This window comes from Zootoca vivipara, chromosome 3 (genome assembly GCF_963506605.1).
Source record: "Zootoca vivipara chromosome 3, rZooViv1.1, whole genome shotgun sequence".
NCBI classification, from domain to species: Eukaryota; Metazoa; Chordata; class Lepidosauria; order Squamata; family Lacertidae; genus Zootoca; species Zootoca vivipara.
This window is the reverse complement of record NC_083278.1, coordinates 55,491,412-55,519,221: the sequence shown is the minus strand read 5'-3', so window position 1 is coordinate 55,519,221 and position 27,810 is coordinate 55,491,412. Positions and strand designations below refer to the sequence as shown.

Sequence of the window (27,810 nt, the reverse complement as noted above, 5' to 3'; positions counted from 1 at the left end):
CAAGACGGTGTATTGGCCATAGTACCACCTGCACCCTTATATGATTTTTTCGTTCAGGTTGGCTGAATTCCACTGAAGCCAGGAGTTGCATATAGTTTATTTTTATTTTTTGTTAAACAAAAAACAACAACCCCCAAACCCCCAAAAACCTAATCTGTTAATTTAGAGTGCAGGTTTATAGTGTTGAAGGTCCTTGTGTCCCATTTGGAATAATGTATTGGTAATGAATCACCTATCCTGAGAGCATTGCCCTCAGCTTTTTGGGTGAAAGGGCAAGATGTAGATATGATTAATAATGTGAACAGTATTTTTGTGTACTTGAAGACTTGAGAACTGCATATGTATGTATAAATAAAATTGTATATACACACGTCACCTGCTTCTGCCTAATATTATCCAGCAGAGAGAAATGTAAGAATGATTAGGTGTGACTTACACTTTATTGGTGGTCTTTCTCATATTAAAATAGTGCTTTAGAGATACTGCTATATAGTAGCATTGGACAAGCAGTGCTGCAACTTCAGTCTTCATACCATTTCAATTGAGATCTTGCTTGGAACTCCAGTCTAAAAAGTGTATGTTTGCATATGAAATCCCTCTTGTCACTCTACATTCCATCTTTTGAAGCCACTGCTGTCATTTAGGTTTGAAGAGAGCCGTCCCTTCTCGGATAAATGTGATCATTTCCCCAGGCTCCTTAGTTTGCAGTTCCTTTTTTGTTTTACCTTATAACAGCAGCAGATGATAAGTTCCTCCTGGTTTGAATTTAATTCTGCCTCAGTTAACTAGGTCCTCCATGGGACAATAGCTCAGAGTCACATAAGCATCACTCTGTAGCCTCAGTGGCTGTTATCTGAGTAGATTCTCTCTGGGGATGCCTAAATGCTACTACTGTTGGCCCTATTGCACTACTTCCTAGGGACTTTTATTGTCAGATTCTTCACTGATTACAAGGCTGCAGGACACATCACTGACCATGTGTAATGTGTTGTGATTTCTTTCTTCTACCTTCTGCCAGCCTGCGGTTTTGGTTTAAAAAATGTGGCGGCTGTTGAGTTCCAATGAACCCTACTGACCACATTCACACAATTGCATCTTTGCCTATAAGGTGTGATATGAATGAGTTCGTTGCTCATGTACACAGCTCCTTCTCGGGGCATCTACATGCCGGAATGTAGAAATCTTCATTTAAGCAAAGTTCAGAACCAGCCAGGATCTTAGAGCACGGTCTGGTTTAATATCCTGGCATTATTACATGTTGCCTGGTTTAATTGCTTGTGCTGCAAAAGGAGGAAGCAAAGGGGCTCGGGGGGGGGGAGGCTTGTTTATCTTTGGCTTATTAAGTGGAGAGAAGATTGTCTGCAATGGGGCATTATGCATGGCAATTGCTTCCCTGCGTTGTTTTATTTTTTGTAGACCATACAGTACATAACAAGTCACAGAAAGTAGTCATGAGAACCTTCTTTCTCCCTCTCTTCTTCCTTTTGATCTGATTAAATCATGAATGACACAAATTATTTTAAATTAAATTTTAATGTTTTGCTATTTCACGACTTGACTACAAACCTATGGCCGTCCAAAGTGCAGCTCCCATCAGCCTCATCCAGGGTTGATGGGAATGACAGTCCAGCAGCAACTGAAGGGCCTCAGTGGCCCTGTCTCTGGTTTACTGTGTGGACAGCATACATTTGCATTGTTAAATGCCACCCTGGTACACATGTCAGGGACTCCTGACTGGTTTGAGGCTGTTTTGCAAAGTGTGGGAACTGTTCAGAGACGTATATGCATAGTTCATTCATTTTGCACCTCTTTAAAAATGTTCAAATAGTCGTCACAGATGCAGCGCTGTCTATACCTATGTTTGTGGGTAATTTACAAATGTTGATAAGCTAACAATGTCCAAAGGGCCACAGGTCATAGCTGCCAAGTCTCCCGTTTTTCGTGGGAAACCCCCGTATTTAAACCCGTTTCCCGCTGTTATCCAGAATAGAGAAAAATCTCATAAATCCCCCGGATTTCCTGCCTGCCAGGGAGGCTCCTTCTGTGCATGTCTGTACATGCGCAGAACCGATTTCCGGTGCCGCTCTGCCCATGCCTGGGCACCGGAAATCGGGCAGCACCGGCACCAGAAGCGACTTCCGGTGCGGCGCCCCTGCTGATCCCGGATTTTACTTACTGATTACTTATGGATTGAATCAGTCAGAGAGTCATTGTGTGAGCAGAACAACTTCCGCTCCTGCAGTGGTATTTTTTTCTCCTGCTCCTCCCCATCCCCTGTGCCCCCAGCACCCTAAAACTCTGGGGGTTGGCAGAAACTATAAAGCAGATTTTGGGCATTGGAGTGGGAGGGGAGGAGAAGTTTCACAGCACAAGCAGAAGTTGTTCACTGGAGATAACCCCATTTGTTTATATTGTTGTTGTGATTTCCTTTCCTGATGTACTTCATTTGTGGATCTTAAGCATCAGGATACCCAGTACAAAGCTGCCATCTATTTCTAACATTTTATGGTCTCTACTAACATGAAGCCATTCAGAGTAGTGGAAGGGGTGCAGTGTTCAGAGGGCAGAGAGAATATTGGCCAAGCTGCCTATAGTACCTTTTCCTCCCTCACATAACGCCTCTCTCATAAAGATGGGCACCTTGCTAAGGTTCCACATTCGCTTTCATTGCTTGCCAAGTTGCTTGTTTTGTGATCCTACCGATCAGATGCTGTTTTAATCACCCAGTCTTTTTGTGTTGATTTCCTTTTGTTACAGAGACGAAATGGAGAAGACATTCCTGTGGCCCTAACTAAAAACATAAATCACAGACGATTTGCTGCTACCTTTAAACTTCAGGAAGTGACAAAAACAGATCAGGATTTATATCGCTGTGTTACTCAGTCTGAGAGAGGATCTGGAGTCTCCAACTTTGCTCAGCTTATTGTTCGAGGTAAAAAAATTTTTTTCTAATTGCTGGCATCAAATGTTCTAAAAATAAAAATGTGTTTATCTTGATAATACCTTGAACTCAAGTAATATAGAGAGGAGAAGCCAATTGCACATTGCTGGAATCCTCATGGAATAAAACAAAAGTGGCTGGTTTCTATTTGGAAAACCACAGATTATCTAAATGATATTTAATGACATAAAAATGTTTAAATATTTATTCCATGGAGTTTGCTTTGTTTTTATACCAATAGATATGAAAACCTGACTTAAATGTTCCCATTCATTGTTTTATTTCTATAGCCTTACTGTACTTAATATTGTTATGTGTACAGAAATCTCTGAGTGGTGAGAGACATCATAGTTTCCAGCACTTTCCCTAGGTTTGGTTCTCCTGGAATGAAGGTCACAGGACACTGTGGTGCTTTACCACAAATTGTACAAAGAATATGGGAAGTTCCTTTTTGTACTAAAGCTGTGCATGCACACAATACATTCAAGGTGCATCCTTCTCGCAAGGATTCTGAAAACTGTAGTTCATTCCCGAGGAAGCTGCAATTTCCAAACTACAATTTCCAGGATTCTTTGAGGAGGGTGGTGTGCTTTAAATATGCTTCAACTGTATGGTGTGTACCTCAGTTCTAGATCAAAGTTAAGGAAATAAAATTTGTCTCTCATTGAAGAATGCTAACATTTTCAAAGGCATCATTTCATTTTTATTTCAAGTTCTTAAAGTATTTAAAGTTTTACTGAGTTTAAAAAATAACATTTTATACTATTTTATTCACACTGCTTAGAGGTTTGGTTTGATTAAGCGGTCTATAAATTTTGTCAAAACAAAATGAAAAATAAATAGGGCCGTCTTAAGCATAGCTGGCGCCGTGGCGCGAACTATCCCTCCGGCGCCCCCCCCCCCCGTTTCCGAGCGCGGCTGGAGCAGCGCGGTGCCCCCCTGGCGGCCCGGCACCCTGGCACCTTGCACCTCCCAGCCTTGCCTTAGGGCCGGCCATGCCAACTAAGTTTGTTCTGGGTATAAGCTTTCACGTGCATGCACACTTCTTCAGATACACTGAAACTGAAGAATATATAAGGATCTGGTGACTTCTGTTTCAGTGTATCTGAAGAAGTGTGCATGCACGTGAAAGCTTATACCCAGAACAAGCTTAGTTGGTCTCTAAGGTGCTACTGGACAATTCCCCCCCCCCCCCCCCCCGACTAAGATCTTAGAGTTCTCGGTTGTATCAGCTTAAAGCTTGAGTACATAGAGTTCCTTGCTTCCCGCTATATTTGAAAAGCAATATGCAGTAGTAATGCTTCCTTGTTTGTCTGGATAACCACCAAATAAACCTCGTTAGTCAAAAACATACCCTGGGGGATGAGCTACCCTGGTGTTAAAACTCTGCTGAAAATTAACTATAGTGACAGGTCCTATATCTCGATGGCACTTTAAAGCTGACATCCTGCTACATGGATACAAAAGATGGTAATTTTAAAGGAAATTTTTGGGCCACTGATACGAATTGCCTTTAATAAGAGCTGGCATAGTATTGCCCATTGTCAAAGATGACCCAGGGGTAAGAGTTTATTAGTGCATTTCTTCCTAAACCGAAAGTGGCAGGGCATGCTTAAGGTCTTTTTGTTGCTGTTTGAAACAAATGAAAATTTCAGTGTGGAGTTCCCATGCTGAAGAGTATCGATCTACGTGTTCCCTCAGCCGCAGGAAGAAGAAAAAAGATACGATGAAATGCAATTTACTTTGTCATGTTCTGAGTATTGCTTCCATATCATTTTGAGTAATGAGAATATCTTCAGCTTGTAGAAGACAAACTTTGACAACACGGGTTATTAGTGAATGGAAGATGAATAACAGCAGCTGCTGATAAAATGTGTGTTAAAACTGGCCTTGTCTGATTGCCCGAGTATGTTAGATTGACTATATATTTAAGGTGTGCAGTTTAACAGTTACAACTAGCATGCCACTGTGGAAGATGAAAGCAGGCAGGGTAGAATTTAGAAATATAGATACCGGTATATATTACTCTGTTGAGAGAAGCTTTGGGTTCAAATATTTTTGTCTTTATTACTTGAAAATTGGAAGTTTCATGTATAAATGTCTAGAAATATAACAGAGGAGACTGCCATGTACAGTGGTACCTTGGTTCTCTAACTTAATCCATTACGGAAGTCTGTTCCAAAACCAAAGTGTTCCAAAACCAAGGCATGCTTCCCCATAGAAAGTAATGCAAAATGGATTAATCCATTCCAGACTTTTAAAAACAGCCCCTAAAACAGCAATTTAACATGAATTTTACCAGCTAATGAGACCATTGATCCATAAAATGAAAGCAATAAACAATGTACTGCAGTCACACAATCAATCAGTAGCTGAACTGAGTTCCACACAGTCACAAAAACAAAACAAAAAGAGCCACGAAAACAAAAATGCAAAATAAATAGCAAAAACAGACAGACCTCAGCGGAACACTCAAAATGGAAGTGTGGCACTCAAAACGGAAGTGTAACGCTCAAAAAGGCGCATACAACGTTTATAGTTGAATTATGTTTTCCAAAGGTGTGCCATGTCAATAATGCAGTGCTTGCGACCTGTGACGAGCTGAGAGTTATAGATTTTAATTGATTTCCATGCCACAGCTCTCACACTTTAGTATTTGTATTAATAGGTGTCTTATCCCATCACTCCTCCAAGGGATCTGACAAGTTCTGCGTAGGCTGACAAAACTAATTAGAGTGAATAATCTCCTAAATATTCCTTCAATATCTTAAAATGAATTTGGTGCCTGGTGTTATTCTAATGATCCAGTCAAGTCCCCCCCCCCCAAAAAAAAAACAAATAAAAGGCTCTTTCTTAAGAAAGAAAAATACACATATCTCTCAGGGAAATTAATAATTGATTCCTTTTTGTACCATTTGTAAATGCCTTGGAGAAGCATTGAAATTGTAAGGGTGTGTGGCAGGGGTAAGGTTCATTTTCAACAACTCTGACATTCACATGAAATTTCAGATATCAAACCATGTACATTGAGCTACTTATGGAAAGGAAAACAGAGTATGTGTAAAAATCCATTTTATAATAATATAACAATCATAATAACAGTGCCCCCCCCCACATTTAAGAGGCCGTATATTATTTTGTGACTGAAAGCCTGGATAAAGAGGAATGTTTTCACTGTCATCATGTAATGATGGCAGTAAGTGACCCTCTCTGGGGAGAACATTCCACAGATGGGGAGTCACCACAGAAAAGGCTCATTCAAGTGTGCCCACAGAGGCCTTCCTTGGTACACACAATGTCCCCATTTCCCTTCCACTGAAATTAGACCTAGAAAGCATTCTTTTGTAGCCAATGAACTACATTGTGGTGTGCAGTTGGTTGTGGTGTGTGTGTGTGTGTGTGTGTGTGTGTGTGTGTGTTTTATCCACAGCAGTTTCTCCAATTTGCAAATGTGCCAATAGGCTCCAAAAGGTTGGTGGCCCTTATTATACAGTGGAGCCTCGGTTTACGAACACAATTGGTTCCAGAAGTCTGTTCATAAACCGAAGTGTTCGTAAACCGAAGTGAACTTTCCCATTGAAAGTAATGGGAAGTTGATTAATCCGTTCTAGACGAGGAAAAACACCCCCTAGAATGGATTAACCGCTTTGCTCCGATGCCTTCGCGGAGGCTGGGGAGCGTTTCCGCGACTGGGCTGCAGCCGCGAAAGCGGTCCCCGGCCTCCGCAAAGATATCGGAGCAAAGCCCCAGCCTCCGGAAGGCATCGGAGCTGGGACTTCGCTCCGATGTCTTTGCGGAGGCGGTCCCCGGCCTCCGCAAAGGCATCGGAGCGAAGTCCCGGCTCCGATGCCTTCCGGAGGCCGGGGAGCGTTTCCGCGACTGGGCTGTGCAGCCGCGAAAGCAGTCCCCGGCTACCGGAAGCCGGGGACCGCTTTCACGGCTGCACAGCCCAGTCGCGGAAACGCTCCCCGGCCTCTGGAAGGCATCGGAGCGAAGTCCCGGCTCCGATGCCTTCCAGAGGCTGGGGAGCGTCGCGAAAGTGCTCCCCGGCCTCCGCAAAGACATCGGAGCGAAGTCGCTCCGATGCCTTTGCGGAGGCCGGGGAGCACTTTCGCGACTGGGCTGTGCAGCTGCGAAAGCGGTCCCTGGCTTCCGGTTGCCGGGGACCGCTTTCGCGGCTGCACAGCCCAGTCGCGGAAACGCTCCCCGGCCTCCGGAAGGCATCGGAGCCGGGACTTCGCTCCGATGCCTTTGCGGAGGCTTGGGAGCCGTGAAAGCGGTTCCCGGCCTCTGCAAAGGCATCGGAGCGAAGTCCCGGCTCCGATGCCTTCCGGAGGCTGGGGCTTTGCTCAGATGCCTTTGCGGAGGCCGGGGACCGCTTTCGCGGCTCCGCAGCCTCCGCAAAGGCATCGGAGCGAAGCTCAGCCTCCCCGAAGGTATCCGACGCTCCGATGCCTTTGGGGAGGTTTGGCCTTCGCTCCGATGCCTTCGGGGAGGCCGTGCCTTCACTGCGGGCCTCCAGGAGGCATCGGAGCGAAGGCCCGGCCTCCCCGAAGGCATCGGACACTCAGTAGACCTCCGGCACCTCGGTTTACTAACTTCCGGGTTAGGATAGTTCGTAAACCGAAAGTTCGTAAACCGAGGTGTTCGTAAACCGAGGTACCACTGTATAGTAAAGTCCTGTGTTCATTTACCAAAACCGAGAATTAGCTATAAAAGTAACATGTTACATGCAGCACAAAAACTTTGGTTATGTAACATATATGCGACCAAGCTGCTAAATACATTGCATGGCTCAAGGGCACTTAAGTGAATCTTATTCCAGATACTCGAGTCTTAGAGGGCACTTAGACCTCATTGACCGAGCTATATAGGCTACTCTCATGATCTATATGGTGTTGGGTAACAGCCTGAACTTCCCTGCCCTGTTGCTTGTGCTGCTTTACTTTTTTCAGATAGTCAGTAGACTAAAATCAGAGCTTGAGAGCCAACACATTTCATATGAGTGCTGCATCTCTTAGAATAAACAAGATAATTTTACTACTAAAATTAAACTTTATATTTCTATGGCCAATTTGATTAGCGTGTTAGATACAAATTGTGTATAAGTTTGTAGGAAAATAGGCTGTAGGTTCCATAAATATTTTGTAATGAAGCAAATAGCCAGTTGGCTATTCATATCCAAAATGTGCTTGGTTAGGTTTTCTTGAACTGCTAAACACCGATATGTTTAAATTATAAAACTATCCTTGCATGATGTGGAAACTGTAAATATGGTTATTTATAGTGAGAAGAGTGCTGTTTGCTTGCATTGACTGTTTAATGACCCAACCAGCCCTGATACACATACAGATACAGATTATAAGAACTGATGCAATGAAACTGTTCATTTCTGAGAACAGATTATATTTAGCTATGTAAATCTATTAGTGCAATCCAGACATCACCATTGCTCTTTGAATTTGTATCTGTTCCTGTAAGGAGTGTATTCATGACTTGCTCAGATTGTCCATATTTAACCAGAAATTAAGTCATGTTTATAGGTGGACTAAAGCATAACTAAATTCCAGTTTTTTTATTATTCTTATATTTTGTTGCTAGCTTTGCTTCTCCCTTCAATCTCTTCCCATACTTAGGTTTGTTTTAAAAACGAGTGCTTGGGGAAATACAGCAGGAGGGCTTTCACAGTATTTATTTAAATGATTCCTATCTGCCACTCACTGTTGGGTACAAAAGAAAAATCTACTGGGTTTGACATCTCTGTAGTGTTGTGCAGGATTGGTGAGCCGATGTATGGTAATGATGAAGAAGGAAGCCGCTTGGAATTCAACCTAGATGGTAGAAAATGCAAGATGTCAGTGAAGCCATATATTAAAGAGAATTTGAATTGGAAACAGAATCCCAACCTGCCACTGGGGGCATTTTGATCATTTTGATGTATTAAACTTTTATAGCAGAATTCAGATGAAGCTGAATTACGATACTTAATCTTGGGTGGTTTATGGTCTGCTGAGGTTTTAAGGCAGACATTGTTTGAATGAGTGAATCTGGGGTTAATAATAATTTCCCCTTATTTTTGTACACTGGGTGTGTGCAGTGTGTGTATAAACATCTTACAGTGTCAAATTGAATTGCTGACAACATGAACAGCCTGAATGTTGAATACTGTATATTGCACCTGAGATTATTTTGTTTAAACAATACTGTATGTCTGTGCTTTGTGTGTTTGTGGATGTGGACCCACTGTATGCTTGTAATATTATATATTGTGTGCATGTATGTGCATCAATATAAAAAAAATCACCCATGACACATATAACATAGTGGAATAAAGAAGCAACTTTACTTTTCCCTACAGCAAAAATCTAAATTTTGTATGGTTGTCTTTTTTGTCAGTAACCACAGATGAGCTTTCCAAGTCCTGAACACGGCAATAAAAAGAAATCAATTACTATTAGAGTGGCACTCTAGGTTAGAGGCATTATGGGGTTCACACTTGGTTTTGCAGCAGGGAGATGATACTTAGCTGCAAATCAGGCATGATGCAAAAGATGGATGAGACAGAGTTCAAGGAGCAGTAATGTGAGGGTCCAGCACTATCTTTCCAAGCTGTCTCAGCAGCATGATGGATGACTTGGTAGCAAGAAGCAATAATACTTGATGATGAAAGATTCATCTCCAGATCACGAGCCACTGCAATGCCTACCTGGCTGGTGCTCCAGCAACACAGTGATTCCTGATTTGTTATAAGGATCTAAATTACTGTACTTAAGCAAGCAAACCAGGATGTTCAATTAGGAACCAGGGTTTTTTTGTTTTTTGGCAGCTGCTAATGAAGAAGGTAGCGTATCAACCATTCCTGCTCATTGTAAATGTAATTACCCCATATTTATGCATAGTACTTGTTGATGAGATCTTGTAAGCTTATGCTAATATGGTCTGTAATTTGTTACCTCCAGAAATCACTCTCTGTGTGCCTTCTGGTCATTATCGTGAAACATGATAAATGATCTCGCCCATGAGGTGTAAATGAAAATGAAATGGATAATTGGATGCTATGTCTAAAATGTGGCTGGAATAGGTTTTTTTTTTGCAATTATAATTAATTTTTCCCCTCTTCTGGTTTGAAATAAGGTGCCTTGCTATGTATCAGTGACCTTTAATCATCTTGGCTTTTGTATTGTTTGAGAATAATTTTTCAACAGATGGAACAAGGCACACTCAGAATTGTTCACTTAAATCCTTTTCAAACAGTTTCAAATATTTGGCTGTTTAATAATTTGCAGAAAACCACTAACCATGACTTTCCTAGCATAGTTTATAAAAATAGTACATTTATGAGCAATTTGCTGCTGCGTCTATGATACTCTGTTAAACTATAGTTGGGCAGTTATTTATAGGGTCAGTGCAAATACATTGCTAGTGGGCCGTGTATATGGGTGGAAGAATGGCAATGAATTGCCCAATGTAACCCACACAATATTTTATATATTGTCTTAAGAGCATACCCAGGTTAGGATTAACATATGTGAAGATGTAATGCCAAACCATAGGTAGAAGTGGGGTTGGGGTTGGTGGCAGTGTCTGGTCCTCTAGTACTTTACCTATCCCTTACTATTGAATAGTGGCTGGATAGATAGATGAGAGAGAGAGAGAGAGAGAGAGAGAGAGAGAGAGAGAGAGAGAGAGAGATGATAGATGATAGATGATAGACAGATGATAGATAGACAGATATAGATAGATAGATAGATAGATAGATAGATAGATAGATAGATAGATAGATAGCCCTCATAATATAATTCTCTAGGTCTAGGCAACCTACAATAAAATTAAAGCAGGACTAAAAACATAACAATTATGCTTTCAAATGCCACATTAAAATCCTGAACCAGCAAGAAAGACTAAAAGAAAAACTATGGCTAATGATTGGCTAATATTGGAGCTGCATACCAGCCCATGGAATGCTCATGATTTGTTGTAGATTGCCATGACTACAGCTGTGAATATTGTCCATCTCCGTAAACAAAGCAAAATGTATTCTGTAGGAGAAACTTGTTATGTCCTTATATATCAATATTTATATATAATTTATGGGTTTTATCCAAGAAAGAATTGGCTTACCTGTGTGACCCTTTCCCATTTTTTTTCTGAAAAGCTTATCAATAATTCAAACCAAATGAATTATGAGAACCATAGGGTTAGAATACTTACCACTGGGAAATCCATTATTGCTGACTGTGGGAACAAAGGCTGACAATGAAGCAAAAGATTAGCACTGGTTTGTAAGCAAAAAGTGGCCTTCTGGTTTTTGGAATAGTATAACAATTGTAATTCAGTAGCATTATTAGTATTTTATCATGCTAAACTAAGAAGAAAGGTGAACAAGTGTTCACGGAACACCTGTTTCCTTGTGTTTTATGTGTTTTATGGGCATATCCAAATATTCCCAAACCATCCCAAGAGCATAATACAGATTACTTGAGGCCAGGTCTAGAACTGTGAAAAAAGAGAGAAAATAGTGATCCCTGTAATGCAGAGTATGTTTGCCTTAGTTTGGTTTGGTTTGGTGTCAAATCAGGTTGATCACATTCTGCTAAAGAATAACAAGAAGAAGAAGAAGAAGAAGAAGAAGAAGAAGAAGAAGAAGAAGAAGAAGAAGAAGAAGAAGAAGAAGAAGAAGAAGAAGAAGAAATAATTTTGATGGTGAAATATTAAAATATAAATAAGCTTGTTTCTTTGAAGTTGGAAATTTGTTTGCAAGACAAATGAAAATCATTCTAGCTCTGTCACCCTACTTTATTGCCAGATCTTTAGGCTTCATTATTATGGAGACACTTCAACAGTTAGTCCGAGGCTGCGTTAGAAATGCCTACACCCATTGGAGTGGCACAAGTTGGTTCTAGCCCTGACCCTGCTCCACAACCTCTTTAAGTGCTTCTGCTTAGCTGGGATGTGTTCCTGAATTGTGTTAATGCCGCTTGCTTTTCTGGATGAAGGTTGGAGGTGTGCATGTATAGAAACTGCTGGTTTAAATTGGCTGTATAAAAGGCAAGAGTTGCATCTTTTGCTCCACCCATTCTTTGTCTCTGACCTCACCTTGCCTCTGGCTCCCCCCACCACTGGCCTGTGCACCCACACCCACACACCCCGATTGCTGCATGGTGGAGAGTAGGTTGCAATGATTCCTGACTCTCAGTTGTTTAATAATAGCAGCAACAAAAGGACCCCTCTCAATTATCATCAAACTATCCTCAGATTATACTACTGAAATGAAAAAAAAATCTGGGGGAGGTAACCAGATGTGGTGGCGACAGGGTTGCTTGGAAGGACTGTGAACTCAAAAACAAACACCTGGCCTCAGAAGAACACCTGGTATCTGAAGAAGTGTGCATGCACACGAAAGCTCATACCAAAATAAAAACTTAGTTGGTCTTTAAGGTGCTACTGAAGGAATTTTTTTATTTTACTTCGACCCAGACCAACACGGCTACCTACCTGTAACCTGGCCTCAGAATTCTTCAATACTTAGTGTATGTCTTTTGGACCTGGGCTGAAGTGAATGATTGCTTTATTTAAATAAGAAGGTCACATGTGCAATGGACATGAAGCGAATCCTGCTTTTAACTTCTGCTGACAGTGCCTAGTGCTAAAGGACTGTTCCTTTTTTATTATATAAGGACAGATTGTAAAATGATTGCAGTGGTGTTTCAAATTGAGGTGAATAAAATGCCACGGTGATGTGCAGGTTGTGAAATTCAATATGCAGGAGTTAGCAGTTTCCGCTGCAAAATCATTCTTCGTAGTTCAGCATGCCAGGCAGTCAGGAGGCATTGAGTCACTAAGAATAAACACTCCCAGGTATCCAGTTGTGCATGGCTTTTGTATGTTATACATAAAGTCGGCATGTTAAGTGGGGGCTTCTGCACTGAACAATGGTAAACACAACCCCTCTGGGTTTTCTTTAAAAAAGGTTTATACATTTTTGAGAATACAACTTCAAAAAATCGATAGGATGTACAAATATAAGGGGGAAAAAACATAACTAAAACCGCAACTGACTAACTCAAGAGTCCTGAATTTTGATTGCTGCTGGGAACTGTTAGAAGTCCCAGAGGTTGCAGTTCTGAGTTTGTCTACCTGAGATGTGTGAGACCTGCTGGCAAAGAGTGGGTAATACATTTAAAAATGATAATACTTCCAAGTCATGGCTGGGAAGAGGAGGAGAATTTGCAAAGAATGTTGGCTTGTCATTGTCATGCAAACCAGGAATCCTGGCTTACAGCAAATCTGATCAGTTTCAAAAGCAAGCCAACTTCAAGCTATAAAGTTATGATGCTGGCTTGTTTAACTAACCACAGTTTAATATAACCCAATATTCCTGGCTTTGTAACAACAAGTAAAACTAATTACCACATAAGTTTGCCTCCTGGCTGTGCAAGGGGAAGAAGGAATGGGTGAGACCAGCTCTTTGATCTTTGCATCTAATCCACAGAGTGCCAAATGTTGGTTTAGTGTTACATGTAAATGCAACCAATACTTGTTCATTGTTATCTCTGGCTTCTTGCCCAGTTTTGGTATCATGCCTTGTACTTAACTTGCACATGGAATCAGTTCCAAAAATATGTGATCAAAATCGTGGAGTATCTGGGGGCTGTGCTGGATTTTCATAGGTCACAGTCTATGGCTGAGCACTGACGTAAACACAGACACTGCAAGTCTGCTTTCATGATTCAGCTGTTAAACAGTTGTCCATCAGGCCCCTTGTGTCCACATCTTCCGTCCCCATGTCATATTTGTCGCCACCTGTAGGTGAGGAAAGTTACCTAAGTGTCCTGCAGTTGGGAGACATTTAGTTGTGGAACATTTAATTAACATGGCAGGGGGCAAATGCAGAGGAGACACTGCTAAGCAGTTGAGAAGAGGCAGGACTGAGGGGCTGCTAATCTCAGTATGGCTGAACAAAAGTAGTGTGAGGAGAATGCTGTTGTGCGCAGGTCCTGTTTGTGGGCTTGGCATCTGATTGGCCACTATAAGAACAATATGTTGGACTAGATAGGCCTTTGACCAGATCCAAGAGGACTCTTCTTTTTTAATCGTATAGATTTTATTGAATTCTAACATAAAAATTGACAGAAGAAAACATAAAACAGGTAATTTAGAAACAAACCCCACCCCAGCTGGGCTCTTCTTATGCTTTCTGTTTCCAGTCGGAATGATTTTTTGTGCTGCAAAGGCTCTGCTTTTTGTCGTCTGCAGCCAGGTGGCTTACACAATACATTGCCCTATTTTTTTTTTATCTTTGTGCTGAACTCCTGGGATCACAAAGCTGGTCAGTGACTTCAAAATGGACAGGCTGGCTGTTGATTAACTGCCCTGGCCAATAGCGTACAGTCCTTACATTAATAAGGAATGTGATCTGGTTGGAAAGAGCTTAAACCAGTGTGTGTTTGGAGAAAGCCCAGTTCAATCCTATCTCTCTTTCAATAGTGCTGCATCCTGGGGTACCCTTTCTGTCAGTTTTCTCTGGACCTCCTTAGATTGACTAGGATCTCAATCTCTATGCGTGTTTACAGACAGAGACACACAGCATTTGTGATTGTGACTGTATGCTTGTGTTTTGAATAGGATCCCATAATCCAGAGACGACTGTAGCAGATCTCCCACCTTAAACGTTAGCCCCATCCAACCATGGATGGGGAGTGTGAAAAGTGGGGTGAGCGAGCTGGATCTGCCCCTGCCCTATTGCCCTCCAGAGAGTCGCCACCCCCATCTTTTCTTTCCAGATTGCTATGACACCTGAGTAGACTTTATTTCTAAATTGATGGTACTGCTTGCAAAATGTGATACAGAATTAGTGTTGGCTACTTCGTGTCTCCCATAATGCTGTGATCTCAAATGTCCTTTTTGGGGGTACAAGAGTCAACACGCTGGCCAATTTCAGGCTTTATTAAAAGAAGAAAGGTTGCTGCATACCAGTATCAGTCCCAGTAAATGCTCACATACCAGTGCCAATCGCTAGCTGCCCCACTTTTGGTTCCAGATTAAACAGTGGAAGCAAACTTTTTTAAAAAAAAATCATCACAGGAGAAAAATTGTGATGCAGTTTTCCTAGTAGACGGAATCCCTAGATTCTATGAACCTAAATTCAAAACAAACTAATTCTTCATAAGATTTCCCCCTCCAATGCACAATGTATATTTAAAGCTAATTTGGACCTCCAACTGAATCTAATTTCAATGATGAAGCTAGCATTCGTGATGACAGTTCATTTGCTGTGAAATTAAGATGTTAAATGTCAAACTTATGAAGGTCAATCACATTAAGAACAAACACTAAACTGTGCAGAACATCATTCCACCAGCTCTGCTAGTGTGGAATTTTATTTTGAAATAGAGTTAAAATGCAGGCAACATTTGATTCTTTAGAGGAGTTTTATAACTGATATAGAGGCTCACTTTAGGCGTTTTCCCCACTGATTTATAATTGGGGATGCCCTCAACCTTTGACTTCAAAGAACATAATACTATGTTTAGGAAAATATACTTCAATTAACAGCATGCTTGTTATGGATTAAACTATGCATTCATAAGGCTAATATATCACTGCATAATACATTTTTCTTAGGTTGGAGGCACAAAGCATATTTTTATATTAGCATATACATTTTGGTTTTAGGCTCTTGAAGACAAGGAGATGTTTATAAAGTCTATGCATGTTTCAGTAAATTATGCATGAATTTTAATCAGTTATTAAACGAACCAGTAATTGTTGAGCGGCATTATTAATATTCTTCATAACACAATACTCTATCAGAGCCAGAGGTGTGGTGTAACCAAGAATCCCAAAAGTACACTAAACGACAACTGAAGCATGCAGTCCCAATATACCAGATAAACTTTGCTGATGTTACCTAATTAAGTTTCCTATTAATGGTTCTCATTCCTTATTCTACAACCTGAGCTATCAAATATTCCCCAATTATAATTTCAAAATTACAGAGTTTACTTTCCTATTGCAAGTAACCTGAAACTTTTTGCATCTTTAAACAGAAGTTAGTGGGCAGAAGTCTGAGGCTGTTATGCGTTGGGTTTATATCGCACCGTTTTCATATGTATATACCATGACAGCTTTATATGTATATAGCCTCTAGCAACTCTTAATTTAAGGAGACTGAAGGGGCTCATCTTTTAGCTTGCTATCCCGTTGCTATGACTCACAAGATTCATTAACAAGCTCTAGCAGATTATCTCAGCAAATCCCAATTCAATTTCTGAAATTATATTTTCGCAAAGTATTGTACAATGGGAGATAAAGAAGAATGTGCACATACCACATAGTGTCATAGCTAGAGCTGGACCGTCAGGCCAAAGTCCAGAGCCCTGCACCCCAGGGTGTTCCAAGTGACCACCCAGAGAGCAGCAGTGGCCAACATACCAGGGCAGTAACACCTAGGCTGGTGGGCATGCCAAGATCCACTAAGACTGGTTGCTGCAGCATTCCTTCCTTCCATCCATCCATCCATCCATCCATCCATCTATCCACCCATTCATTGCATTTATATTCCACCTTTTTCCTTCATGGAGCTCAATGTGGCCTATACATTGTCCTCCCCTTCCTCATTTAATCCCCACGACAACAATACGATGTAGGTTTCCCACCCCGATGTACACTTGATGACCAAGAAATAATAAGAAATTGAAAAGCCTGCAAAGGGGAAGGTATTGAATCAAGTGGCAGGGGATGGTTGCTTACCAGGATTTATTTATGAGTAAACATTATAGAAAGATCTTGGATGTGAGGAAAACAATGGCTGTATAGCACTGTATTAAGTGTTGTATGGAACTACTGTTTTAATTGTGCCTTAGACAGGACTGAAGGACCAGAGTATGGAAGAAGCAATCAGAGTTGGTGGGTTTCCGTTTTCTAGTGTAACATCCACTTTTGGTTGGAGCAATTAGGACTGGGGGTTCTCTACCCTCTACAATAGTATTCCAATATTGCTTCCATGCATTGCTCACATAGAGCTGGAGAGGGGCAAGGACAAACTGGGGCATTGGTGCCCTCAGTTGTATCTTCTTTGCCAACACTGTCGGGAGAAAAATATAAGTAAAGAAGAGCAGGTGGTAGCCATTCCATCTAGAGTTGAAAAAAAGCTGCTTCCTGAGAAAGTCCATGCTTATTGTTCAGCTTGTTTATTTGTCCAAATACTGTACATTTGTCCAAAGTTATGACACGACATAATTGCTTTTTATTCAGTAGATGAAAGCAGAGTGGTAGGCGTTTTTAATTATGATTATGAAAGATCTATTCAAATGACAAGCAAATAAAACCCTTCAAACAATGTAAGCCCAATCATTAGGAGATCACAGAGTCCTGGAGAAGGGAATGGAATGACTGGTAAATTTCACTTTCTCACTTTCTCTCATTTTTCCAATCTTAAATTCAGTTCTCCATATTTTTGCAAATATTTTGTGAAACATCCTCATTAAAATGCATCAGCATCTAAGTGCTATTTTTTGCATCTAATAACCCCCAATATAATGCATTTTTGTATGTTATTTTCATTGGTACAATACACCACATTGCAAAATTCACAAAAGAATTTTGAAGAATGGTTGCTTTTCAGTTTGCTTATTGTTCCAGAAAGTGCACATTTCTCCCCCATCTTCACCTGGAGATGACCCTTTATACATTAAGTACCTGGAAACATAGAGTTGTTGGTTTGTTGTTTGGTTGATTTTTTTGTATAGATATACTATTTATCTTCTCCACTTTTCACAAAATATATCAAAATAGCTTACAATATAAAATGCAATAAGATCAGCCTTCTGGACTTTGATGCAGTAGATGAATTTCATGTGGGGCTTACATCCAGTTGTTCATACAGGAGACACATAAGGAAGGAGTCATTTAATGTTCCCTAGCATTTCAAGAGATTAAACACATGTGGGATATCCTAATAGATTATTTACGTTAGATATTTTTCTAGTTGTCTATCCAGCGTTTTGGATTTGCTGCGTTGCAATACTGCTGATTGTGGAAACCCCGTGTGCCTTGAATTTAGCATTGATGCCTAATTAACTGAAACAAATTAGCCAAAATATGAGCCATCTGGAATGAAAATGAAGCCTGTGTGTTTATTAGTGGATTCATTTTATTCAGGAAAGTGTGTGTTGCTTCTAATTGCTTCCTGAAGTAAATCACTCCTAGGCAATGCTACTGTAGGCAGGGTCTCCATTGTTATAGTTTATTCTCTCTGTTGGTCCCCTAGTACTAAAGGCAATTTAACAGAAGTATTGAAATATATTCAGTCGTTTCAGTTTTTTATCAGCTGTGTGTTAAATATTCACACACTTCCTTACATTGCTGTTGTTTACTCATTTAAGATCCAGGCCTATGCCAATATATATCTTTCTGACTCAGCTCTTATAATTGTGTCTTACAGAACCACCTCGACCAATAGCACCCCCACAACTGCTTGGAGTTGGACCAACTTACTTGCTGATCCAGTTGAATGCAAATTCCATTATTGGAGATGGGCCGATTATCCTAAAAGAAGTGGAATACCATATGACAACTGGGACCTGGACAGAAACCCATGCTGTAAATGCACCAACTTACAAGCTGTGGCATTTGGACCCAGACACAGAGTATGAAATTCGTGTTCTTCTAACCAGACCTGGAGAAGGTGGCACTGGTCAACCAGGTCCTCCGCTTATCACCCGGACCAAGTGTGCAGGTATTGTTTGTTGTTCTAGACTCTATTCTGGATTTACTGTGATGTGGTACTGCTAAAACCTAATTTTAGAATGTGCTTTTTAATTTCTGCAACCCATATGTTTACATCACCTGTGCTGGCTTTAGAGTTCAGCTAAGAATTCAGCCGGTAGTAATTTCTCAAAGGGAAGTGGCACCTTTCTTCTGTTACAGGGGTTTACCCCCACCCTATGAGAACTGGTGCACGGCCGTAGCTAAGAGTGTATGCTGTGGGCCAAGTAGTTGGAGGTTTATATACAAGCTGTGCTATGAACCTGCAAGGCGACCTTAGCAAGCCACTCACCCTCCCCACCCCTACCCCCACCCCCACCCCAATTCACAATGACTTGAATTGAGAGGATTTCTTGTGGAATGGAGTTTCACTACCTTCTCGTCCCTGCTGTGGCCCCAGAAAAGCAGTTACTGAATAGCTCGGGAACGACCTTTGGTATACTTGAGTAGCTTTTACATAAGAAGATCATAGCCAAAATAATTAAAATGTGATTTCAGAGTTCCTTGTCAGAAAAGGGAGTTGCATTGGGGGGTGGGGGGAGATGGGGAAAAGTTTGAGTTATTCTTTAAGCATTTAAATAAATAAATAAACTTAAACCTAGGAATTGCATGTCTCAAGAGTACACCAAGTCTTCTTCTACCCAAGTCTGTTTCTTTGCCAAGTTTGTTTGTTTTTCTTTGCGTGTGGAGGTCCCCAAACCACCCCTAAATAAATCACAACGTAGACAGGATTTAAGTTTAATGGTTTTTGGCATGAATTTGGCCACAACTTTATTAAATCCAAAACAATGTGAGTGGTTGCGTAGGCATTGGTTCTCAACTGTCACCTAAGGACAGAAATGATAATAATAATAACTTGCCTTGTCAACACGGGGAAATCCAACAGGGAGAGACGGGGACCCGGGTGCACAGAACTCTCCCCTCTCCCCTCAGGCTCCCAGAGGCTTCAATATGCCGTCCTAGCCCCCTACCTTGGGGTTACGGACACAGCATAGAGCCCCTGTATTCCTGACCAGGATTTCCCCAACCACTCAGGCATTAACTTGGGGCCAACTTAATCAATAAGACCCTTTAATACAACCAAAATAACCAATGCCTAACTGCCAACCTTACAAGTTGTGACTATTTGCTATGCAGTAGGCGGAAACCCAAATGGCACCAGCCAATCAGCCAAGTGGGAAAAATTCCTACCGGCCCCTGAATACAGGTGACCAAAAAAAAAAAAAGTCATAGCAATGTCAACACAGAGGCCTATAAAAACAGCAGAGGGAGGGTGGGGATCAGAAACGCAGCCAAAGAGGAGGAAAAAAACCAAGCATTTAAGTATTTATACCCCAGGGGCTTGACTTACTAAATTGATACATGTGATTATGCCCAACAACAGCCCATATCCAATCAACGGTGGCCACTCATGCCCCCACCTTTGTCACAGGCGTGGTTTGCTAGCCCCCACCACAAATCGTGCTCTCCATGATGGAGAACCCGCATTACCATCTCCCGAGATTGATGAAATCCTGATAAACATACAATTCAAGCTGGGATACATGCGATGACAAGCAGCAGTGCTCCATCCTGCAACAGTGGCATTATGTGAAAAGCCCTAGACCTGCAGGAAATCTAGCGACTCTGAGCAACTTTAATGCTGGTGTGGGAAAGAGCTACAGCTGGAGTGGAGAACTTCTAACCCAGGCATCCCCAAACTTCGGCCCTCCAGATGTTTTGGACTACAATTCCATAGCTGCCAAGTTTTCCCTTTTCTCGCGAGGAAGCCTATTCAGCATAAGGGAAAATCCCTTAAAAAAAGGGATAACTTGGCAGCTATGCAATTCCCATCTTCCCGGGCCACTGGTCCTGTTAGCTAGGGGTCATGGGAGTTGCAGGGAGTTGAGTCATATTTGGATGGACTGCCAGTCCCAGTCTCCCACATTTAGCCTTCTAGGCCATTTCCCTCAGATGATACCCACCTGCCCCACACCTGATGTCAGATGTGATGTCGGATACGGAGATGGTACATGGCTGGATCATCTGCTCATGCACTAATCCCTGCAGAAAGCAAAATTTAAAGCCACACACACCAGCTAATTTGTTAGGAGTTCAGTCTTGCTTGGTTTGGGAGTGCAAACGAGTTGCTTGTGGAGGAGTAATTGGCACACCTGATAATAATAATAATAATAATAATAATAATAATAATAATAATATATTATTTATACCCAGCCCATCTGGCTGGGCTTCCCCAGCCACTCTGGGCAGCTCCCAATCAAATATTAAAAACACAATACAGCATTAAACATTAAAAAAAAATCCCTAAACAGGGCTGCCTTCAGATGTCTTTTAAAAGTAGGATAGTTGCTTATTGGCTTGACATCTGATGGGAGGGCATTCCACAGGGCAGGCGCCACTACCGAAAAGGCCCTCTGCCCGGTTCCCTGTAACCTCACTTCTTGCAGAGAGGGAACCACCAGAAGGCCCTCGGTGGTCCTGCCCACCTGTCAAAGTTGGCCCTCAGTGTGGGGAAATGCAGGGCAGTCTCGAGCAGGTCGTGCACCCTGGTGCTGAGGGGCGGAGATCGCTCCGGTGCCCCCGCCCTTACAGAGCGCAGCATGGTTGCCTACCGGTCCGGCGCCCTGGCGCACCGCGCCACCGGGGGTCTACCTAGAGTTGGCCCAGGGGAAATGTGGCCTTGCTGAACCAAAAAGGTTCTCCACCCGAGCTGCGGAATAGGAATACATTTTCTCACATTAGTAGGTGGCCCAAGAAGGAACAGTGTTGCTGTATCTCCAACATTGCTAAAGTTGCATTAGAACCCAGTGTCAGAGGTGGTCTTATAAATAGAAGAGCAGTAGTTTTGTACAAGCTGCCTTTACAGTTCCATTGCTTGTTAGCAGAAGAAATCTCAACAGCTGCAATGTTACAGATGTTGAGCCTTTTCATGGGTCACTTTAATTGTGTAGCTCACAGCAGCCTCTGTGCCTTTCCTTCCCCCTGGAGTTCACGGATCTCGCCACAAGTTCCACTTCCAACGTTCACTCTAATTGTGGGGAATCAAAAGCACAAGGCAATTGTGATTCTGCAAGTCACAAAATTAAAGCAACTCATGAACTATCCGAGGATCGTTGTTTTTAGTGGAGTAGTCAGTTTGGTGCTCCCCTAGGTAGGTGAGCTATATTTAATTATGAAAGGGGGGTGGGAATAAGAGTTTGTGGAAAATGTTGAGCAGCAACTGTTGCAAACATTCCTGTGCTGAATTTAATAAGCTATATCTCGGTAAATGGGGACACCTGGTGTTGATAACACTTTATTTTGAAGATAAAGTGCCTTGAGAATTTCCTATTCTGTGTCTCTGCCCTAGACAAACTACCCTGAAATTTGAAATACACAATGTTATTGCTACCCTAGGAATCATGTGTCAACCTTGGATCAGATGACACTTGCTGAAATCCGCCCGCTGTTAAAGGGTTCTCACTTCTCTTAAATATTTTAGACATTGGCGCAAACATCAGTAGAAGCTGGAAGTAACTTTTTTGATTGGAGCATTAGAGTTAGAACTGGAAAATAATCATTTTACCTCCATTTTCCATTATGGCATACAGTATAGGGGAATGAAGAGCTTTGCTCCGGAAATATTGGTTATTCTTATCTTGAGCCTGCTATGGTTTGATAGACACAATTAAGTATGGTGAAGTTATGGTAATTTTAGAAATCACCAGTATATTATTGATGAATTAGATGTGTAAAGTAATGATTGGATTAAATCAAACGCAAGGGTGTCATCCAATGTCTCATGACTGGACTTAACATTCTTCTCTATTCCTTGCACCCTCCACAGATTTCTGCTCAGGAAGTTTCCCCAATTCACTGGAGGAGATTTTGAGTGTTCCTGGGGGGCTGCAGGTGAAACAATAAGAAAAGGGAAGTCCCATTAGGTCAGCTGAATGTTTCTCTTACATCACCATAGCCAGTCCTCTGAAGATTGAATTAAATGCAATTTAAGAATAAAAGTTGATTCAGACATGTTAAGTTAGGGCTGTTGTCATTTATAAATACTTGTTTTCTCCCAGACTCATAGTCACATGACACTGGCTTAATGGTGTAGGTCTAAATTAAAACAATGTATATCAATTTCCACTCTTGTCCTACAACAATACTGGAAATTATGTTCAGGAAAATGTATTGTGTCTTCCAAATACCTTCTCAGATAGCCTCTCTTTCCATTGTAAACCCATTAAATAAGATATTAATAAAGCCATGAAAAGGCACTTCTAACTTGAGCGTCAAATGACAAAGCTGATCCAGGCTATGTAGCTGCTTGCTTCCTGTGGGAAGCCTGTAAGCTGGGCATGAGCATAGCAACACTCTACCCATCTGTAATTCATAGCAACTAGTATTTATAGGCATTCTGCCTCTGAAATTAGAAGCAAAATGTAGCCATTGGGGCTAGTAGCCATTTATATCCTTATCTTGATTATGTAATCTCAAAAATATAGTGGCTGAAATCTAATGAAAGTTTAATATATAGCCTAGTGTGCTTTATTATAGAGCTAGAGTTTTCCAAACATTTTTTATTGGGCTTCAAAGGTTTATTTTTAGTGTACAAAGGATGTGGAGCTAAATTGTTAGGAGGGATATGTTAGAAAACTGCTGCAGGCTGTACTTACTTTGAAGACAACACTATTTTTTAATTTTAAAATAAATTGAAAAAATGAACTTTACACAATGTTGATATGGCAGTTAATGTTTTGACATTTTCAAACCATTTTCTGTGATCTCTTGTCCACTCAGATAGACACACACACACACACGATCACCAGAAAATGTTTATATATCTAGGAATGATGGTTATATATCTAGGAATGATGGCTGCAACTCCCATCATTCTCAGCCAACATGCCCAGTGTCAGGGATGATGGAAGCTGGAGTCCCAGAAACATCTGGAGGGCCACAAGTTGGCCATCAATGGTTTATTAAATAGTGCAGTGTTAAGCATCCAGTATACATCATATATCAAGTAGCCCAGCTAAACTGATTCATAGCTGCCAAGTTTTCCCTTTTCTCGCGAGGAAGCCTATTCAGCATAAGGGAATTTCCCTTAAAAAAAGGGATAACTTGGCAGCTATGAAACTGATTAGACTGTGATTTTAGATCTAGCAGATGGAAGCATTTTTAAATTGACTGATTTGCCTTCAAAAAACTTTCATCACAAAATCTGCTGAGCCTATGGGAATTCTCCGTATGCAGGAATCCATAACAGAACTGCATGGATGAGTTCCCCTCATAGTTGAATTCAAAATCAACCTGTCGTAATAATCTCCTTGGGAATTTGGGTCTGAGACATACCAGTATCCAGGGTGTGTAATTAAACCACCTGTCTAAACTCTAAAAGACAAGTCGTTCTGCTATGATTCATTGGGAACAAAATTCCTAAAGGGCTGCAATATCAAAAGGGCTACTTGTAGCTTCAATCCAATCTCATGAGGCTGCAGCAACCAGAGAGCTTTCTCAGACAGGCGAGACAATTCTGAAGGCACTCTGATGGCAGGTTCTTTAAAGATTTTACAGGCCAGAACAAGCAACTTAACTTAATGATGGCAACAGCCAGGATAATATGCTCATTACAAGGCACCCTGTTCAAAAGCCAGTCTGCAGCGTTTTGGAACTTCACGCTGCACAAAGTGAGAAGATATACAGTGGGACAGGCTTTCACTGTGCACTAGATTGTGGCCATAAATAGATTCTAAAAGAGACAGCGTTCAGCAGGGGTGTCATAGTTTTGGGTACTAATGTATGCATTTTTTTCCAGTATATGGCAGTGAAGCATAAAATCAGTGGATAAATCTTCAGTTAATAGTAAAGTTAAATAACCACAGAATAAATTTAATATTTATACAGTTTGGCTTAGTTAAAACATACTGGCTTGGTTTCTAGATCATAGTTTGAAGGTGGTGGCAGCAGATCTAGAGGCAGTGGGGCAGGGCACAGTCTTGGAACCAAGAACTGCCTTCATATATGTGATGCACCTGCCCAGAAAGAGCAAATGTGTGCATATGCAGTAGACCCTTAGGGCTGGAGAGTGCCATCAGTGAGCTTGCCCAGCCTCATCATTCAAAGCTTGGTGTGAGGGGCATGTCAACTGTTGGGCCATCTTTGCACGGACTGTTTGCTTATGAACCTCTAGCTTTCCAGGTGCACTTAGGAATCTTGATTTCTGGAGCTTGTCTTTGCTGCTAAGCTTGTACCGTTCTTAGCTTGAATAAATATCTATTCCTTATTCAGGTAGGTAGCTGTGTTGGTCTGGCGCAGTTGAAACATATAATATTTTTTTTAAAAAAATTGTCCATTGGCACCTTAGAGACCAACTAAGTTTGTTCTTGGTATAAGCTTTCGTGTGCATGCACACTTCTTCAGACTATAGATAGATAGATAGTCTGAAGAAGTAGATGCACACTATCTATTCCTTATACTTGCTTAACAGCTGCTATCATTGAGTTTGGGGAGTTTTTCACCATGTTTTGAAAGGTCAGAGTTCACACACATAGGGGATGGGGGGGGAGCTGTTTTGCTATGGTATACTAACACCTGCACTCAAAAGTGACGAATAAATATAATAAATTAATAAATATGTCTTGCTAGTTGCAATGTTGTTCACTACACAGATTGGCATCTATAATTGAGAGGGTCATTGTGAAGGTTATACGGTACTGAATTTCAACTTTCTCTGTTAGGGAATAGATCCAGATGAAGATTATACTATATTATTTTGAGGTCCTAGAGAGGAAGCAGAGTATGAAAGTGGCTAAAGGTGCAGGGAAACTGACAGTTCAAATACATGAAAACAATGCAGAACTGCACAGTCCATTTAGAGATTTTTCTAGAGCAGGGATTACTTTTGGAATTGAAGATGGGCCTCAGATCTAGAACTGCTAGAGAGACCTAGAAAGTGAGGCATGTGAAGATTTCTATAGCTGGTAATAAAACTCACATCGGATACAAATATTTTTAATATTTGAGACTGTGCTTCAATGCTGCATTTAGCCTTTCTTTAAGACTCCTATAATGGCAAGAAAGCAATCCGAACATGATGATAAAAAATGGGAGTATCTCCTCTGCATGCAAGTAGAGAAAAATGACCTAATTTAATTTACATACACACACCTTTGGAAAGCCATTCATCAGTGCAGGTGAGAAGAGTATGGGTATTATGTCTTCTATACATTTACAGATTTTTCTCCCAGTTTGTATCCTTCCCGACAAGAGGAGAGCCCCAGCTGCATTCAGACCACAGTGATTTATCAGATGTGTGGGCATCTAGTCAATAGATCACATTTCTGAGAAGAGCAGTATCTGTAGCAAGAAAATGTATTGAGCACATTAATCCAAAGACTCTACTCCAGCAGTAAAAGAGGCGACACAGATGATCATTCATATGATACTGCTCCAGAAGACCTTAGAGACAAGCTCATGCTACAAAGTTCAAATCCTGATAATATAATCTTTGTAGTATATCTGAAGGTTTCCAAATTTGCCATTTTATTTCATAACTGTTTTCATTGAAATTTTGATTGTTTTGGAAACGAAAGTGGCTTTCTAATCTAGATGGTGGTGGAAAGAATTTTTAATTGATGATTATATATTTAGTCTACACACACACACAAACAAACAAAGAAACAAAACATGTGGAATTCAGAGTAAAAAACTGGAGCATATAGTGATGCTAATTGACAGGATTAGAAAGGCAAAAGGCTGGGTTCTATGGATGCTTTATAGACACCTACAACTTTATAGACACCTACTAACAATGAGCCATTTAACACAGAGCAAAACCTGTAGGGATTTGCCAAGTAATAGGGGAGATCAAATAAAACCGAGGCAATAGTGGCTGTGGAAATATGAAAATTTCCTTTGCTGGGTGGATGGTTGGAGTTTCTTTTAATTATACAGCAGATAAGGAGAGAGAAAGTAGGATATTGCAGCGGGTTATTACTGCATTGCAAGGGGTTGGACTCGGTGACCCTTGGGGGTCACTTACAAATCTACAATTCTATGATTCTATGATATGTGAATCAAATATCAAGGGTACCCAATGTGGTATCCTCCAGATGTAGTCAAACCACAGTTCCCAGTGCCACACCCAGCACAGCCAATATCAGAAGATGATGGGAATTGTAGTCCAGTGAAATCTGGGAGGTGCCATGTTGGGGACCCCTGCTGTATATTCAGCTGAAAATATTAGTATTTTACTCAGCTGCCCCAGCACCACTTGCAAAGTATCTTCACACTGAGTGTGTTTAATAAGAAACTGCCGATGTCTCAATGGTGCAAAAAGGAATAGTACAACAGCACTCCTTCTTTTCCAATAATAAAGTCTTCTGGTGGGGGGGGGGGTAAGTTGGCCATTACAACCCTAAGGCAATATTTTCCTTAAAACATGTTTTTTAATTCTACATTATTAAATGCTTCCTGGTATGCTCCACTAAGTAATTATGGCTAGGTGTGACAGAAAAGACTATTATAAACTTGTTTAATTTGCCGCTAGTAACCTAGGGCTTACAAATCAATTTATTAACCTCAATATTGGTCTAAATCTTCCTTAAGAAAAGCCATCAGAAGGCAAACTGGGACAGAAATATAAATCTGTTCTCGAGGCCTTTGCGCTTTTGACAACTAATTTACAGCTCAACCCTACGACTTACTTTCCCAGCAAATACAGACATCCTTTAGAGAGCAGTGTCTGCTGCATTGCCACATGAATTCATGCAATGGTGTTATGCTGCCTTGCATATATAGTCACCAAAGTAAGTATTTTGGGTTTGTGGCATCAAGTTACTTGGTTCATTCATTTCCTTAAAGCATTATTACCCAGCTTTTCAGCTTACATAGGACCCGTTAAAAACAAGAAAGTTCTTGGGTTCATGCTTGCAATCTAGGCATTGTACACATAAGAAGGGGGGAAGATAAAGGGGGAGGAAGAGTAGCAAACTTGGGTTCCAATTCCTAATGCTACATAATTATTTAGAGGAGGCAGCAAATGGAGATGGTCTGCCAGCAAAGCTAATGGTATGGCTTCTGCTGTAGGCAACTGGAATGGTTGTCATTCTTTCTGTTCT

General features: G+C 41.1%; 1 protein-coding gene across 6 annotated transcripts in view; it reads left to right on the top strand.

Annotated features, from left to right (window-relative positions):
• The window catches only part of PTPRK (protein tyrosine phosphatase receptor type K), a 341,441-nt gene that overhangs the window by 181,652 nt on the left and 131,979 nt on the right, over positions 1 to 27,810 (top strand). For all 6 annotated transcript variants that reach the window (XM_035109042.2, XM_035109041.2, XM_035109045.2 and 3 more), the window contains exons 6-7: positions 2,758 to 2,932; positions 18,387 to 18,680. In XM_035109042.2, coding sequence (XP_034964933.2) covers positions 2,758 to 2,932; positions 18,387 to 18,680 — 469 coding nt within the window. The remainder of the gene's footprint in view (positions 1 to 2,757; positions 2,933 to 18,386; positions 18,681 to 27,810) is intronic.